This window comes from Engystomops pustulosus, chromosome 11, assembly GCF_040894005.1.
Source record: "Engystomops pustulosus chromosome 11, aEngPut4.maternal, whole genome shotgun sequence".
Taxonomy (NCBI): domain Eukaryota; kingdom Metazoa; phylum Chordata; class Amphibia; order Anura; family Leptodactylidae; genus Engystomops; species Engystomops pustulosus.
The window spans coordinates 61,277,692-61,297,013 of record NC_092421.1 but is presented as its reverse complement, the minus strand read 5'-3'; the positions used below and the strand labels follow the sequence as shown (position 1 = coordinate 61,297,013).

General features: G+C 44.7%; 1 protein-coding gene across 1 annotated transcript in view; it reads left to right on the top strand.

Annotated features, from left to right (window-relative positions):
• The first annotated feature begins 5,914 nt into the window (after window positions 1-5,914).
• The window catches only part of KNDC1 (kinase non-catalytic C-lobe domain containing 1), a 65,226-nt gene continuing 51,818 nt past the window's right edge, over window positions 5,915-19,322 (top strand). Inside the window, exon 1 of the mRNA XM_072130634.1 lies at window positions 5,915-6,223. Coding sequence (XP_071986735.1) covers window positions 5,951-6,223 — 273 coding nt within the window. The 5' untranslated portion in view covers window positions 5,915-5,950. The remainder of the gene's footprint in view (window positions 6,224-19,322) is intronic.

The following is a 19,322-nucleotide window of genomic DNA, read 5'->3' as shown; positions in this document are numbered from 1 at the left end:
CCCATGAGCCAGGTGTCATATCAACAGGCACACAGTAGCCAACAGACATAGTGCCTGCCCCACAGTAACAACTAGTCACAGTGACTGACCCCAGTACTCCAAGCACCTGTCTCAATAGCCAGTAGTCACAGTGATGCCCCTGTAGCAAGTAAACACAGAAACTACCCCCAGTAGTCACAGAACCTGTCCCCAGTAGCCAAAGTTTCTGCCACAAGTAGCCACAGTGCCTTTCCCAGTAGCCAGAGTGCCTGCCCCAGTAGCTAGTAGTCACAGTGATGGCCCAGTAGTCACAGTGCCTGCCCCCTGTAGCCAGTAGTCACAGTGCCTACTCCAGTAGCCAGGAACACTGAGCCTTAAGAATAATAAAATATTACTAGGGGTTTGTTATAAGGCTTCAAATATAATGGAGGCAGCAGAGAAAATGCTGATAAGTGCAATGGATGCGGCTTCAAAGCATGGTGAAGTACTTATCATGGGGGATTTCAATTACCCAGATATTGACTGGGGGGCAGAAACCTGCAGGTCCTTCAAAGGTAGCAGGTTCTTGTCAACAACAAAAGACAATTACCTGTTGCAACTAGTCCTGGAGCCAACAAGAGGGGGGGCACTGCTGGACCTTATCCTTACCAACAGACCTGATAGGGTATCAAAACTACAGGTTGGGGGGAACCTGGGGAATAGTGATCATAATATCATTGATTTTGTATAACGCTTTACTAAGAGCGTTAGTGAAGGGGCAACCAACACTCTAAACTTCAGGAGGGCAAATTTTCAGCAACTAAGGGAAGACCTTAAAGGCATAGACTGGGATAATGTTCTCAAAGACAAAAGCCCCCCCCAAAAATGGGACTTTTTCTCATATATTCTGAAAAAGTCCTGTTAGAAACACATACCTTATGGGAAAAAGAATAAAAGGAACAAGAAAAACCCTATGTGGCTAACTAGTCTTGTAAGGAAAGCAATAAGCAAGAAAGATAAGGCGTTTAAGGTGCTAAAACGTGAAGGTAGAGATGAGGCATTACAGGATTATAGAGAGAAAAATAAATCCTGTAAAAAGCAGATAAAGGCCGCAAAAATAGAGACTGAGAGAAATATTGCCAGCGAGAGCAAAAATAATCCCAAATTATTTTTCAAGTATATAAATGATAAGAAACTAAAAACAGAGAGTGTGGGTCCCCTTAGAAATAACATGGGGGTCATGGTGGAAAGAGATGAGGAAAAGGCCAATCTACTGAATGTCGCCTTCTCAACTGTCTTTACCCAGGAAAATCCCCTGGTGGAAGACACAATGAGGAATAATGTAAATTCTTTTTGGAATGTCAACAGTTTAACCCAGGAAGAGGTACGGCGCCGCCTCGCAACCACTAAGATAGATAAATCACCGGGGCCAGATGGCATACACCCCCGGGTTCTGCATGAATTATGTACGGTGATAGACAGACCGTTATTTTTAATATTTGAAGATTCACTGAGGACTGGTTATGTTCCACAGGACTGGCGCATAGCAAATGTGGTACCAATATACAAAAAAGGATCAAATAGCGATCCTGGAAACTACAGACCCGTGAGTCTAACTGCTGTGGTGGGGAAAATATTTGAGGGGTTTATTAGAGATGCTATCCTGGAGTATCTCACTGTGCACAACCTTATAACACAGCGTCAGCATGGGCTTATGAGAGATCGGTCCTGTCAGACTAATCTGATTGGTTTCTACGAGGAGGTAAGTTCAAGACTGGATCTGGGGGACACTGTAGATGTTGTATATTTGGACTTTTCAAAGGCATTTGACACCGTGCCACATAAAAGGTTGGTATATAAAATGAGACTGATGGGAATAGGAGAAAATCTGTGTATTTGGGTAAGTAATTGGCTTAGTGATAGAAAACAGAGGGTGGTCATTAATGGCACATTCTCAGATTGGGTTGATGTTACCAGTGGAGTGCCACAGGGGTCAGTATTGGGGCCAATTCTTTTTAATATTTTTATTAATGACCTTGTAGTGGGTTTACACAGTCAAGTTTCAATATTTGCAGATGATACTAAGCTGTGTAAAGTAATAAATACTGAGGTCGATAGTTTAGCATTACAGAGGGATTTGTGGAAGCTTGAGGGATGGGCAGAGAAATGGTTGATGAGGTTTAATGTAGATAAATGTAAAGTTATGCACTTGGGCCATGGAAACAAAAAGTATAATTATGTTCTAAACGGTCAATTACTTAGTAAAACTGAAGCTGAAAAGGACTTGGGGGTATTGGTGGATGGTAAACTTAATTTTAGTGACCAGAGCCAGGCGGCTGCTGCTAAAGCAAATAAAATAATGGGATGTATCAAGAGAGGAATAGATTCTCATGATAAAGACATAGTTTTGCCCTTATACAAATCCCTGGTCAGACCACACATGGAATATTGTGTACAGTTTTGGGCACCAGTGTATAAAAAGGATATAGTAGAGCTGGAACGGGTGCAGAGGAGAGCAACCAGGATTATTAGGGGAATGGGGGGACTAGAATACAATGACAGATTACAAAATTTGGGATTATTCAGTTTAGAAAAAAGACGACTGAGGGGAGACCTCATTACAATGTACAAATACCTGAACGGACAGTACAAGGATCTCTCCAAAGATCTTTTTATACCTCGGCCTGTGACCAGGACAAGGGGGCATCCTCTACGCCTAGAGGAGAGGCGATTCTACCATCACCATAGACAAAGGTTCTTTACTGTAAGAGCAGTGAGACTATGGAACTCTCTGCCGCAGGAGGTTGTTATGGCCGACTCTATGTACATGTTCAAGAGAGGCCTGGATGCCTTTCTGGAGAGAAAAAATATCACGGGTTATGGGGATAAAACATTTATTTAATTCTTGAAGGTTGGACTTGATGGACTTGCGTCTTTTTCCAGCCTTATATACTATGATACTATGATACAGTGACTGCCCCCTGTAGCCAGTAGTCACAGTCCCTACCCCAGTAGCCAGGAACACTGAGCCTTCCCCAGTAAAGGCGGTCCCCTACTTAAGAACACCCGACTTACAGACGACCCCTAGTTATAAACAGCTATAACAGTTATCACAGGTGTCTGCAATGAAGATTTATTGTTATTTCTGGTTCTTATGACAACCCAAATTTAAAATCCAATTGTCACAGAAACCAAAAAAAATTCTGGCCTGGGTTACAGTTATAAAATATACAGTTCCGACTTACATACAAATTCAACTTAAGAATAAACCTACAGAACCGATCCTGTACGTGACCCGGGGACTGCCTGTAGTTGGTAGTCACAGAGACTGTCCCAGTAGTAGGTTATCACAGAGCCTGCCTCCAGTATTAGGTAGTTAAAAAGCCTGCTCCCACTAGCCAGCAGTCACAGAGCTACACTCAGTAGCCAGAAGTCACATATGTGGCTGCAACTAGGAAACAATGAAACTATAAAACCCATTTAATAACATTTTGGGGCAATCTTTTCAAGTTCAAGAATGTTGTCATGAATGTTGTGGTTAATCCTTTTAACCCATTATTGTTTGGAACTGGATAAATATTGCATCACACTTTTCTGCACTGGTAAGTGTGATGATAACTTTATTAATGGAATTGTGAAAAAAATTACCTATATGCTATCCTTCTCAGTTTATCCTGGACAGCATTAGCTGCCTCTCCTGCCTGTGCTGATTTCTCCTGTGATTCTGTACGGTTGTTTAGATTTATGGTTTTGCAGAGGGGAGGTTGCTCCCTGTTTACTCTGAAGGGAGGATGGGGAGGACGTGTGACAGTGTCTAGTGGAGTGTGTTCAGATTTGTGGATGCTTAAGTCTCCTACACTTAATTGTGAGTTAGGAAGCCCCTCTGTTCCCTGTCAATCCCTCAATCCCAGTCTGTAATTCTGCAGAAGTTACTATGTCTCTATCTGCACTTCATGCTGTGTCATATACTCCTCTGCAACAGAACCTTCCCCCCACCCTCTGCTTTCCAGACACTATCTACACAGCAGGGAAGCTGTTAACCTTTATTGCTCACACAGCAAAGTCTATACACTTTAGGTAACTGTTTAATTGCTGGTTTATACTACACATCACATGCTGTATGCTCCTCTGTGTAATAACAGCTGCCAGACTAGTCACAATATACATCCTGTATGTACAATATGCAGTGTTCAGTGAATTTACTTGCATGAATCCTACTAGATTTACTGGTTAATTGCTTAAAGAGGACCTGTCACCTCTAAAAACTGAACTGGGAGCTGCTTACTAAAGTAAGCAGCTCCTAGTGCTAGAACAGACGCTGCGGTGTTACACTGCTAGCGCTATCAGAAACCTCCGATAACGCTTGTCAGGATTAGTGGATCCTCTGGACCACCGCGGGAGATGGTACTAGCCGACACCTGGGACCGGAGCCCAAGTGGCACCTGGTTTTCACCAGAGCCCGCCGCAAAGCGGGTTGGGCTTGCTGCGGCAGGGTACCACCAGGTCGTTCCACAGGTGCGACCAGCCTGCGGTGGCAGCCAAGGTCGAGGTAACTTAGCGGAGAGGGTCAGGGCAAGCGGCAGAGATGCAACATCAAGTCCAAGTCTGGGGTCAGCAACGGGAGGTCCAGGCAGGTGAGAACGGGAACACAGGCACACGGAACACAGCTACACGGAGGAACTCGGGTAACACGGTAACACAGGAGCGGGAACACACAGGAACGCAGGAATACTCGCTTGGAAGCTTTCTCTTAGGCTATGAGGCACAAAGATCCGGCAAGGCTTGCAGGAAGAGGCAGGCTTATGTAGATTTGGGCAATATGGCCAGTGCCAATTAATGGCGCGCTGGCCTTTTAAATCCGGAGAAGGTGCAGCGCGCACCCTAGCAGTCGGGGACGCGCGCACACAGCGGAGGGTAGCGAGCCAGGAGCCGGAACGGGTGAGATGCGCTGGCAGAGCAGCACGGGTGAGCCCGCGACCCGCGATGTGGGTCGCGGGACCACCCTTCACAACGCTAACATCATTGCCGTGCTGTACAATAGAAAACGCCGGGCTGCGCTGTGAGTAGCTCCTAGCGCAATTTTTAGAGGTGACAGGTCCTTTATGGGATCTTTGGGTGGACTAAATGGGACTCTGCATCAGAGCAGAAACAGCAAGGGGTTCATCTCCACCCACTTCACTGCTGTTGAGAAAGATTTTTGACAAATAGCTATAAAAATGAATATGATAAAAGTCTGTAAAGATAAGGGGAGTCTCATGTGAAAATTTAATAAATATCATTATGACATTAGGATTATGTTACATTTTTTCAAGGTATGAAAATATAACAAAAATCAATCTGGTAGCACTGTGATCATACTGACACAAAGAATAAAGATGTGCCAACTGCAGCGCACAGTGAACGCCGTAAGTGCAAAGCCCATATGGCGCAACTCTGGTTTTGTCACTTTGTATGGCATTAGGAATTTCTTTTCAATCTTCCCAGTACATTGTATGGTATATTAGCCACAGACATTGGGCAGTACAATTACATGGAAAATAAAAAAGTCCTGGCCTTAGGAAGGCAAGAAGTAAATAGGAGAAAAGCAAAAACCTAAAAAGGCTGCAGTGTTAAGAGATTAAGGCCTCGTAATCTACTGTAGAACAAAAAGCTAAAACCTAAAAAAGGAAAAAATAGAACTATGCAATAAAAACACAACGGGAGAGATGTAACATAAGCATTCTAGTAAAACTGTTCTAGTTGTCCATGTCAACCAATCAGAGCCCAGCTTTAATTTTATGCACAGCTGTGGGAAAATGAAAGCTGAGCTCTGATTGGTTTCTAGAGCAGTTTTCCTGTCAGACACTACTGATAAGGAGTCCCTTATTATAAGAGCCACAATCTCGGCCGCCGCCTACAGAGGGCGCTGAAGATCTAACCTGTTCGTCCGGGAGGCGGGGCTCCGGTGACGTCACGTTACCAGGTGACGGGAGAGACGCTGAGATTAGTGGAGATGCGGAAGCCATCGGGCACAGCGCATGCGCAGCAGGGCCGCTTTCCACAATTTTGTAAAGCGGCAGCACAATTCGCCTGGTATAACAGCCGCGGAGCTGGCAGCGCTGCTGGGCACGGACAGGTGCTTGCGGCTGCGGGCATGGAGGAGGCCGACGAGGTGGAGGTGCCCGGATATTACCGGGAGGAGGAGGATGACGAGGGGGGAGAAGATGATGGAGGGGGAAAAGAGTTTTATGAATTCCAGCCTCTGCCGACACTGCTGGAGGATGAGGTGAGCTGCGGGCCACGGGTATGGGGGTCCTCTGCCCTAATCCTGTGCAGATGCAACCTGTAGCTCCCCGAGCAGGGGTGGGACTACAACTCCCAGCAGGCCAATGCTGGCAGACACAGTAAGGCATGCTGGGACTTGTAGTTCCACCGTGGTATTCTGTCTTACCTTGTGATATGTGGCAGGGCCAGGATATGTGATGGCTTTGGGGGACTGGCTAGGTGCTGCAGCAGGCCCTGGCTGCTGGGAGTTGTGGTACCACACAGGGTAGAGATGGTACCAGGCCCTGGCTGCTGGGAGTTGTAGTACCACACAGGGTGGAGATGGTACCAGGACCTGGCTGCTGGGAGTTGTAGTACCACACAGGGTGGAAATGGTATCAGACCCTGGCTGCTGGGAGTTGTAGTACCACACAGGGTGGAGATGGTATCAGACCCTGTCTGCTGGAGGTGCAGTACCACACAGGGTGGAGATGGTACCAGACCCTGCCTGCTGGGAGTTATAGTACCACACAGGGTGGAGATGGTACCAGGCCCTGGCTGCTGGGAGTTGTAGTACCACACAGGGTGGAGATGGTACCAGGACCTGGCTGCTGGGAGTTGTAGTACCACACAGGGTGGAAATGGTATCAGACCCTGGCTGCTGGGAGTTGTAGTACCACACAGGGTGGAGATGGTATCAGACCCTGTCTGCTGGAGGTGCAGTACCACACAGGGTGGAGATGGTACCAGACCCTGCCTGCTGGGAGTTATAGTACCACACAGGGTGGAGATGGTACCAGGCCCTGGCTGCTGGGAGTTGTAGTACCACACAGGGTGGAGATGGTACCAGGCCCTGGCTGCTGGGAGTTGTAGTACCACACAGGGTGGAGATGGTATCAGACAATGGCTGCTGGGAGTTGTAGTACCACACAGGGTGGTGATGGTATCAGACAATGGCTGCTGGGAGGTGTAGTACCACACAGGGTACGGATGGTATCAGACAATGGCTGCTGGGAGTTGCAGTACCACACAGGGTATGGATGGTACCAGGCCCCGGCTGCTGGGAGTTGCAGTACCACACAGGGTACGGATGGTATCAGACAATGGCTGCTGGGAGTTGCAGTACCACACAGGGTACGGATGGTACCAGGCCCCGGCTGCTGGGAGTTGTAGTACCACACAGGGTAGGGATGGTACCAGGCCCCGGCTGCTGGGAGTTGCAGTACCACACAGGGTAGGAATGGTACCAGGCCCTGGCTGCTGGGAGTTGTAGTACCACACAGGGTAGGAATGGTACCAGGCCCTGGCTGCTGGGAGTTGTAGTACCACACAGGGTATGGATGGTACCAGGCCCCGGCTGCTGGGAGTTGTAATAACACACAGTGTACGGATGTTACCAGGCTCTGGCTGCTGGGAGTTGTAGTACCACACGGGGTAGGAATGGTACCCTGCCCTGGCTGCTGGGATTATTATGCCGTCCTCACTATGAGTATGACCCTAGCTATACCAAGTTCCTGGAGATCTGGGTTACGGTTTGCTGGGATTTATGGTACCACGAAGACAATAGAAAACATCAGTTACATCCTCTGGGCACTGCCAAGTGTTTGCTATGTGATGCCTATAGGCTGCCATGGTCCACATTGCATGCTTGTGGTCACAGCATGGCCATGTTTCCATAACCTGCAGCCAGTGGTGACCCAGAAATTGCAGTAAAGTAGTAACACAATCTATTCCAGACATCACTGTAACCCGGAGCCATAAGGTGCCTGGAGATATTGGACCTGTCCTGCTCGTATGGGCGCTAAATTGAAGAACACACATGTGAACATAGCCCTAGCCTTCAGGAGGTTTGAAAGCTTCTTAATGTGCGATGCTGTGTTAGTCAGGATACCCGGCACTCATACACATCAACAGCAGGTGGAGGGAGAAGTGCTCCTGCACAGTGTAACATCCTGTGAATCTGCATAGGGAACCACCCCAGAAGCCCTTCAAGATCATTAGCATAATTTAGTATTTGCTATTAGAAGATGGTAGGACATGGATAACAAATATAAGAAGATTATCACAGTCCCGGTGCCTGGATGTATGAGTAATGTCCCTGGTTTATCGTGATGGATTTTGACTCGCCTTGCTCCAACCTCTTCATCCCCTAGTTATAGGAAGACTACCTTATAGGGCCTCTGTCACCAGATTTTATTGTATTAATCTAGTAGCCCCCTCGAGTAGGGATGTAAAAAGTCCTTTCTAGAATCCCCTCTTTTATGTGACCGCTTTTACCTACAAAAATAAAAATTTCCCCCAAAGTCATGTGAATATGATGAGAGAAGAGTCATATTTTTCCTGAGATCAGTCAAGTTTAGAGGCTGTAGGGGTAGGGTCACCTCCGATGCCAATATCTTCCGTAATGTAGAACCTAGAAACATGTAATGTTAAAGAGAACAATTATCTTTTAGGTCACATCAGATCTACAGAGCTGGAGAGTCAATTAAAACAAATCAAGGATTGGATTTTTATCTGCAGCTTCCATTTCCAGCAATGTCTTTAGCTGCCTGTATCTCTGGTTCTGTAGATCACAGACCCAGAAGACTGATGCGTTCTGAAAGATTAGATTATTATCTTTAATATGACAGAAAAACATGTTTTATGTAGATAAGGTCGTCGGAAGTGACATTCCCCCTACAGCCTCTAAACTTGACTCTTCTTAGGTAAATATGACTCTTCTCAGCTCATTTTCACAAATCTTTGGAGAAGTTTTTTTTTTAATCATTGGTATCATCTTTGGGAGGTTTTTTTTTTCTGAATTGGCAGCAGTAGGAGATGTCCCAGTACATGGAGTGATGGAACAACACTGGAGGTACTTATCGCTATCTCATTAGTCGTGATCAGGTGAGAAGGTGCCATCTAATGCGTCTCCTGACAGAGGAGAAAAGGTTTGGGGAGATTGAATTGAGTGAGCCTGATCATATCTCTAGGAAGAAGACACTTCTGCTCAAGGGTAGTCTCCCTCAGAGAATCAGTAGGGGGCGCTGCAAGTAATGTGCTCAGTTTGGTTTATCATATAATAATGGCTTCTCGTGTACTTGTGTCCCCTCACAGTCACTGGCCTCAATGTTCACCCATACATGTGACCAACCAGTCTCAGCAGTAATGTGCTAACCACAGACGAAATCTCAACCCCTATCGTCCAGTATGGACCATAGGGGAGAATGTTATACAGTAATGTGACAGCACATGCTGTAATTTGTATCCCTCTGTTATTCCTCCTGGAAATGTGTGTACATATATAACTGGTTAGTTGTTCCTCTTCTCCATAGGCTCTGATCAGATCATGCATGGGCACTCTCCTCTGATATAGAGAATGGTAAATGTGCTATGGATTTACTGGAGGAATAATAGAGGAACCACGCAGTACTTGATGTTATGAGATATACACAAGTCCAGAATTGTTTGCTTTTACTTGCACAGCTATACGGAAGTAGACATTTCCTTTAAGTAGGGAATGACATGTTCTATGATTTGTAAGTCACTGATATGGAATACCTCGGTGGCCGCCATGAAGACCTTATTTTGTGGTCCGGTTATGGAGGACTGAATGGACCCAAATTTAAAAAAAAGGATAAGATAAAGTGTGTGATGGCTGGAGTGTCCGGCCTGAACATTGAAAACCAGGACTGAACGGACGTGCAATGTTGGGTTCTGGTTGTCAGTGTTTGGGCTGGACATGCATCATACTGTGATGCGACAAATAGCGTTTTTGGTCAGTTTTTAATCGGTCCATTTAGAAACGCATCCATTTTTGACAGTTTTTCCCAATTATCTTAACAGATAAACAGGTTGTAAGTAGCCAAACGCATGCGTTTTTAAACGCACTGAAAACTCCATGTGTGGCATCACCCTACTAGTTGGGGGTTTATCCGACGATGGTTCACTCTTATGAGATGCACGGAAAAATCCCAGGACTTGGGTTCCAATGCGTCTACATTTCTGCCAGTGACTTTCTGCTTGTTCCGAATTAATATCCCTGGCGTTCCTGTTGCTGGCCGGCTGTATATCCAGACAAGCAGCCGGTCTCAGTGGCCCCTAAAGGCGTTTTCCCATTTTCAGAAAGTAAAACTTTTTTTTTTTTTTTGTTTTCTGCAAAGTTATGCAACTTTCTTGTAAAAGTTTCCACAAACTCTTAATGCTGTCATCAAGAGGGAACTTCCCAATCTTAGAACTAAGGGGATAAATGTCTGTCCTGACTTATTACAGAGGGTCTCGGTTATCAGGGGTGGTCTACGCATGCAGGTTTTCTTCTAGGTTTGTTAGAAGCCAAGAACCATTGTCTGACCACTTCCCTAGCAAAGGTTAAACACGGAAACCCTTCTATTTCAGTGGGATTGACCAAGTATCTAACATGCACGGGGTCTTTCTGCTCCTTTAATAGGCTATGGAAAAGGAGCATCGGGAAGGTTATATTTTAACACCCTCTTCATTTGTTCTGTAATGGGTTAAAAAAGGTGTGGCGCTGTTTTTCAAATCCTGGACATCCCCTTTAAAGGGAACCTGTCACCACTTTTGCACATATACAGCCAGTGACAGGTTCCTATAGAGCCCTGGTAACTGACTGACGCCCTTCTTTTAGGTAAAAATAATTTTGCTTACATCCACATAAAGCGCCTTTTATCTTATATTCCATGGCATCAGAGGGGGGCGTGTCCTGTTCATCCGGACCCCTCCATCTAATCCTCCCCATGCCTTATGCCTCCTTACTGGTCACATCTCATGTCATGTGACCAGAGTGACATAATCTCTGGTCCTTTAGCGTCTTAACAATAGCAAACGGTACCCCATGTATGTATCTAATCAAATGAAGTCACAGCAGCCTCCATAGACTTCTACTCCTCTCCTTCCTCCATAGAGGCTGCTGTGATTTCATGTAACCACATACATGGTGTACAGTTTGCTATTATTAGAATGCTAAAGAACCTATGATGACGTTACTGGTCACATGTAATGAATATCACTCAAGGCATGTGTCCCTAAGTACAAGGAGGCAGAGCAGTGATTTGAAGAGACACAGAGCTGTCAGTCAGAATAATGGGGCGTGTTTCACTGCCAGCCTGAGAGAGAGAAGAGTCAGAGACAGGAGTCTGAAAAGCTAATTTGCATATCAGAAAACCGTCTGTAATTAAGATACAGTGCTGCACTGGCAGCTTATTTTAGGTTATATGGGGAGGACTTGTAACCCTTTATCAGCAGGCATTGTTAGTCAGGGGGTCAAAATCTGGTGACGGGTCCTCTTTAAAGAGGACCTGTCACCTAAATTTTCGGCACTACAAAGTAAAATTTGTCCTGAAGATAAGTTATTGCTTTTGGAATTAGGGGGAGTTAAAAACAGAAAAGCAAAAAACTAAAAAGGGCCGAGTTTTATAAGGGCTAACATACGCATGTTGTTAACATGCCGTACATGCATGACGTTAACACTGCTTTTTGTAAACGCAAATGTTGGCCGCAATGTAATTGGGCAAATCTCCTCTCCTCTGCTGTTGTATTGCTTTTCAAAATGAAATGGAAATGCCATGTGTGAACACAGGCTGAATACACGGAGGCTTTGCCAAGTGTGCAGGTGCTGGTGGCTTGTTCATCGACCAATATCTTATGTCCCTCTATGCCATGAGAGCGTTTAGTCCGAGATACACGCTTTTTGCTCTGTGGGATTTCTCGGAACGTACTACGAACCATTGGCCTAAACTGTGTTGTGTTCATTCGGTTTTATTCTGCCGAAATTCGCATTTGTAAACCCATCTGTACGCAAATGTTTTCTGTTCTTCAGTGGGAAACATTGAATCCATGTTAGTTTTTGGGGTCCTTGTGTCACCAATGCGTCACCTTCTGAGAAGAATTTCCACAAAAAAATGTGTCATCTGAACGTCGTCCATTTGTCATCCATGTTCATGTAGCCGAGGATTTTGTAAATGTTCCTCTTGGCGTTTGTCTTATACTTCTGCTCGGTTTGCTTAGTAGTGTTAGGAAATACATTGATGTGTACAGGCGGCCATTTACTTGTGAAGAATAGAAGCTGACACCTTGGTGATGTACATAACACTGGATACAAAGGCTGCAGAGGTAGCGCCTTGTATTATCACTCTGGGCAATAGATGTGGTAATGTATTATGAGAGAGATTAATCAGAAGTGTCTGAGAGCAGAACATGGCAACCAATCAGAGCTCGGCTTTCATTTTCCCACAGCTGTGTATGAAATTCAAACTGAGCTGTGATTGGTTTCCTGTTTTACCTCAGACACTTCTAATAAATCTCCTCCAGTGTTCCTAAAACAAAGCTACATCTTCAAAACTCGTCAAATGCACATAAAATACACAAAATGAATGAATTGCGTTGGGACAGATGCTGGAGTTGATGGGATCAGCACAGATTGAATAGATGCTGTGATCATCGCCGATTTGTGGCATTTAAAGGGAGGGCTTACAGGAGAACCCCTTGAATGACATCACAGGAAACTTGTGTGAGGGCGCATTCACACAAAGCGTTGTGCGTCGCTTTTTTGACGCATTCCACTGGCTTCAGCGTTGATTACATGCTATGGTTACATTGTGTTTCCACTGCATCTGATAAAACGCAATCTAACCTTAGCATATAATCAAGGCGGAAGCCAGTGTAATGCGTCAAAAACACGACCCTGGGGCTGTGTTCACACGTGGCGTTTACGTTGCAGTTTTGCCTAATTACATTACATTTACAAAAAGCACTGTCAACACCACACATACCACACCACAAAATACAAACATTAAAACTGCATTAATATTGCGTTTTGTAAAAGCAAATGTTATCACAATGTAATTATGCAAATCTCCTCAGCTCTTGTAATGCGTTTGAAAACGCAATATAAACGCCACATGTGAACGCAGCCTGAAACTCAAGGTAGACACCAGTAGGAGATTTCTTCAGATTTGGCCGCCCTGGGGATGAGCAATCCACTTACTTCATGTTCTTTGCGGCCGCCGCTGCCCGGGCAGCTGATTGTAATGGTTGCTGGCGAGGAGATATTGATGATAAACGGTAATGCTTTCTACTGATTGATGAACGACAAGAACGCAGCGGTGATGGACGCCAGTCGCTGCGTCATAGTCCCAAACCTGGAAACTATAACAATAAAGTGGAGTAAAATGTTTTCTCATCACTTTTACGTAGACTTGGTATTTTCACCGCTGCTGTTGTGTTTTTGTTCTCTGTTAGGCCTCATACACACAAGCGCTGGCTAAGGGTGATGTCACACATGGCGTTTTTGGGCCGTTTTTAAGTTTTCAGATCGTAAAAATGCATGCGTTAAAAAAGGCATCCGTTTTTTTAAAAACACATGCGTTTTTGTCCGTTTTGTCCGCATGTGTTTTCAGGCTGCCAAAAACTGCACCTAAAACCACAGTAACTGATTATGATGCAGTTGAGATTCAGTTTTTAACTGCAGTGTGTAAACGCACCCTTAAAGGGGTATTCCCAGCTGGCCATTCACATTAAATTCATTTGCCATATGTAAACATTTCTTTAATTAGACGTTATTAAAAAAAAACTGTTCCTGTGTGAAGATAATTTCTCATAAATGTAGCCCTGCTGTCCCTTAGAAACGAGATGGCTTCCTCGGATACGACCACCCCACAGTGGCAGCAGTGGCCAGAGATGCGCTATTGAGTCTTGTCTTACCTCCTGGATTCAGCAATAATTACCACAGGACGGCTGTGAGACCTGCTGGACATTTCATAAACGAAAACCTTTTGTTTCTTTGTGCAATCCCTCCAGCAGTGGTGGTCGTATCCAGGAACACAGTCTTGTTTCTAAGGGACCATATGACTGCATTTATGAGAAATTATCTACACACAGGTAAAAAAAAATTTAATAGCATCTTATTGAAGAAATGTTTATATATATATACACATAGGACATGTCCTATCTTTTCCTGTGTTCAGGGTCACCTCTCCAGTGCACCACATGTATGCACGCCCGGCTACGGCTGGGCAGGCATACATTTCTGTAGATTCTGCCTTATTCTGCACAAGTTTCTTATAAGGGTCTGATGCTGGATGATAAATCTGTCCTAGTTTGACTGTTTTGTCGTACTCTGCACCTCCTTTTTGTTGGCTTATTTTATGCCAGAAAACTAGGACAAAATTCTGTCAGGTCAGCAGTACTTTTGGCGCACAGACCATGCCCCCTTTTCATAGGTCACACCCCCTTGCCGAACTAGTTGTAGGAGAGACGGAAAACTGTCCAAAACTCTTTATAAATGTGGCGCAGACTGTTTGTTTTTTTGCAAATTATGACTGAATTCTGTAGACAGATGCAATAAAACAACATAAATACTGTGTGTTGACTCGACCATGCTAGTAAATAAGAAGACAAGTCGCCATTGGGTTACTTCCATTCATGCATGCAAACGCAATACAAAAGCTGTGGAGAGGAGGTTCATTTCTGTTAACATTTCCGTTTACGAACGCAATGTTAACTCATGTGTTTTTTCTCTTAAATCTGTGTTTACAAAACAGTAATTTTAACAAATGCATTTACGAAACTCCATTTTAACAAGATGTAAAAGCCAGTAATATCTCTCTGAATTAAGGCAGCATTCACATTTAGAGTTTACATAGCAATTAGAAACGCAATTCAAAGGCTCTGGGGAGGAATTTGGTCCTATCGCATTGCGTCACCATGCATTTCCGTAAACGCTGTGGCAACACAATCTTAACGCAGTGTTAACACAATGCAGACATGCCAAGCTCCTCCCCACTGCCTTTGAATTGCCTTTCAATTTAAATTTCCAGTGTGAACGCAACCTGAGGATATTGTGTAGAGGAGCAGTCTGGAGGGGGTGGAATCCTTCTTGGCCCTAAATCAAGGTTGCTAAGGTCGATTGTGCTTCTGATATATCTGAGATGGGAATACCCCTTTAACACTCTCAAACCCTATCGATTCCCGTCTGGGTTTTCCTTTAGATTTCGACAGATTGAAAGGAATTTACAGCTTGACTGTTCATTTTTGTGAAGCCTTTCCATCTGTTGTATTGATCTGCAGATTCCTCTTCTACCATCGCTGTTCTCCGGGAAAGCGGCTGCTCAGATTCCTTTTGTACTTTACGCAATAATTATTGCATTTTTTCATGTGTGTCAGGCATCTTGTACTGATTTTTATAGTTTCTTTCCTTTTATTATACCATATATAGCAAAATATGCAAATTGACATAGCAAGCATAGCTTATACAAGTGGCCGGCATCTGCTTGTATGTATGTCTGGGCCACATGACCAGCGCACATGTGCCTCTTCCAAAGGGATCAAGTCTTATAAGCCGTTTACTACTGAAAGTATTGGGGAGCAAAACTAAGAAAAAATATGCTAATTGGCACCAAAAATAGACTATTGTGATCTGGCCCGTGTTTTATCAAAAGTCATGGGAGATTTGCTGTTTTTAGGGCACCAAGAAAAGTTCTGTAATTTGGGGGGGGGGCGTGAGTCCTCAATATGGATGGCTGAGCATGAAATCTAATTAGACTTTATAAGTGTCTTGATTGTGATGTCCTCCATAATATTTCTTTGGTTGGATTACAGGTAATTGGGACCTTGCTAGACGGGTAGAGCGGAGCTAAAAGTGGATGTGGACTGAGTTGTGCTAGCGTGCTCCAAGAAAAAGCGCCACATTTTGACAAATTTTCTGGCATAAAATTAAAACCGTTAATGGGTGGTACAAGGTCTGTCTAGGCAGCAGTCTATGCCCTGCGTATCTCCCTTGTTTTAGAGGGCACGGGCACCGCCATGCACTTGCTCCCTCTCCAACTTGAATGCGGCATCCTGGACTTGTGCTGCTGTTGGATCTAGAGGTGCATGCATCTCACTTTCTGACATAAAGTGCAAGCGTGCATTGTCCTAATGTGTCCATTGCCTATCCATGCACACTCCTGGTGATTTAAGGCACACTTACCCAATGGGAGGTGCCTGAGCATTGTATATAGAAGATTAGAAGCGTATTTTGGTGCCGTATTGGTGTCTTCATCAGGCCAAAGTACAAAGAGCTCAATGCAGAGTGCATGTGATACTCCTCCTTTCTGCAACTAGGAGCACCTCTCTATTTTTTATTTATTTCAGGGATTCCCCAAACTTTTCCCTGTAGTATTGGGTTCTTTTTGATACTTGCCCAGAAATGGGACTACATGATGCCTGACCCCCGATACTCTACACCAATGTCTTCTGGACCAGCTGTTGCCTACATTGGGACTACTTGGAGAAGTAGAGTGAAGCCAGATCCCTGTAAGGGGTTAAAGGGTGAAAACTCATGAAGATGGTTGGAAAGCCCCCTTGGGTTTATCCCAACGTTAAATCGACTGGATAGTAAAGTGACTCCTCATCCAGTTGTTCGTTATAGTAGTAGAACTGTGCACTGTCTCGCTCTTAGACAGCTTGAGTTTATCTCCCCCAATATATTTTTCATGCCGCTTCGTTTATTGCTTTGGTGGCACAGTCCTCATTACCATCAATTAGGGCAGCGTCTCAAGATGCACATCCATCGTCTCCACCATTGATCACCATCTCCAAAAGCTCTACACATGTTCACGTAGTGAAGTCCTTCACAGAATAATCACCCCTGAATGGAGTCCTCCTATCTAGAGTAGAAATGTAGAAGTTTCTCTCATAGGATATGCATTGATCACTCAATTATAGATCAAAGATCCGCGGAGTGCGCTCCCCTTCCTTCTCCTGCTTTGAAATTATCATATTTTTTTTCTGTATTTACGGCTGTCACGGCAGCCAGACATAATATTGGAGATCTGCTTTCATCAGCGCCTTCGGTGTGTGTTATGTAGGTCAGCGACGTAAGGGTTGTACGAGGACGTCCTACAATTAATGAGGTTAATCCAATTGTCCTAGTACAAGGCTCGGAGTCTATGTTCTTGATTTATGTGAGATGACTATAGTGGAGGAGCAGACACCTGTATCCAAGCCTCCTCGAATCGCTACTATGAAGGCTTTGCGTCATGGTGGACAATCAGTAGGTTCTAGTGAAGAGTGTAATGAAACATAATTGGACACATCAGGCAAAAAAATTGTTAAAACAGAGGGAGAAATGCCCAATTGTGCTGAGTCAACCCTATTATACAGCTGTACAGACAGGAGGTTTAAGAAATAATTGATTGTAAGGGGTTGAGTCCATACTGATTCTACCACAATCGAACTGGACATGACTGGACTCAGTTTTGTTTTGTTTTTTGTTTTTTTTTACAATGCACACAAAACACAATCACAATGAATCCGCCCCCGAGGAGCAGACACAATGGTAGATATAGTCAGTTGCAGTCTATGAAGGTACAGAAAGAAGAGCATCCCAAAACAAAAAATGAAGACTATAATAAAGGACCCCTGGCAGGTATAGAAAAAGTGAATTAGTCTCACCGGTAATTCTGTTTCCATAAGTCCACCATGACGGCACCTGGAGGTTGCACCTTGACCTTTGGTAGGGACAGGAAGTTGCGAAAGATATAAGGCCCCTCCTCTGCCGCTGTTCCCCAGTGTCTTCCAAATAACCACCGGGGTTCCAGTAGAGAGCTAGAAGATATTAGCCAGACATCATTAATAACACAGGGCAGGGTAAATATAGCCGTCATGGTGGACTTATGGAAACAGAATTACCGGTGAGACTAATTCACTTTTTCCATGACGTCCCCCATGACGGCACCTGGAGACTTACCAGATAAATAGATTAGGGAGGGACCACAGCCTGGAGAACTTTCCGTCCAAAACTCAAGTCATGGCTAGAAGGTAGATCCAGGCGGTAATGTTTTGGGAATGTCGATGTACTTGACCACGTAGCTGCCTTGCAGATCTGGGAGATGGATGCTCCCCGTTTCTCTGCCCAGGAAGTAGCCATAGCTCTGGTAGAGTGGGCTGTTATGTTTTTTGAGAGACTCACATCTTGTAGCTGGTAGGATTTAGAGATGGTCTGTTTTATCCACCTAGCAATGGTGGAACTTGATGATTTCTCTCCTTTATTTTTTCCCCCAAACTGAATAAAAAGGTTTCTGCACTTTCTGAAAGATTTGGTTCTGTCTAGATAGATTATGACAGCTCTTCTGACATCCAGAGTATGCCAGAGTGCTTCCTTCTCATTCTTTGGGTTGTTACAGAAAGATGGTAAAACGATTTCCTGACTTCTATGGAAGTCTGAGACTACTTTTGGGAGGAAAGACGTATCTAATTTTAGTACTATCTTGTCTTCCGAGATGATCAGGAAGGGTTCCTTGGAGGATAGGGCCTGTAGTTCTCCAATTCTCCTGGCGGATGTTATGGCCACAAGGAAGGAGGTTTTGAGAGATAGGTCTTTCAGGCTGCATTCCGAGAGTGGTTCGAACGGAGGCTTCGTAAGGGAGTCTAGGACTAGTGATAAGTTCCATTTTGGTATATCTGATCAGATTGTAGGTCGCAGTCTTAAGACTGCTTTCATGAACATCTTCACCCACTTGTGCTCTGCTAAGGGGAAGTCAAAACAGGCGCTTAGGGCCGAAATTTGGACCTTAAGGGTGTTAGGTCTTAACCCTTTAGAAAACCCATCCTGTAAAAAATCAAGAATTTTAATGATATCCGGTTTGCCCGGAATCGGGGAAAGGTCCCCACACCAGGATATATACTTTTTCCAGATCTTGTAGTATATTTTGTTGGTGATTGGTTTCCTGCTTGCTATTAGGGTCTGTATAACCTGGTGAGAAACCCCCTTAGCTAGGAGCAATTCCCTTTCAGGACCCAGGCCGCCAGGTTCAGAAACTTCGGGTCTGGGTAAAGAAGAGGGCCCTGGTGTAGCAGATCCCTTCTGCAGGGAAGGAAGATGGGTCCTGAGATTGCTAGTTTTAAGAGAAGTGGGAACCAAGGTTTTTTCGGCCAGAATGGTGCTACTAGGATCACTGTCGTCCGACTCGATTAAATTTTTTGTAAGGTCCTGGAGATTAGGGGAAATGGAGGAAAAGCATATGCTAGATTTGTCCCCCATGATTGGCTTAGGGCATCCAGTCCCAGGGGGTTGTCCTTGGGTGAGATGGAAAAAAATACCTCTGTTTGAGTATTCTTTTTTGAGGCAAACAGATCTATCGACG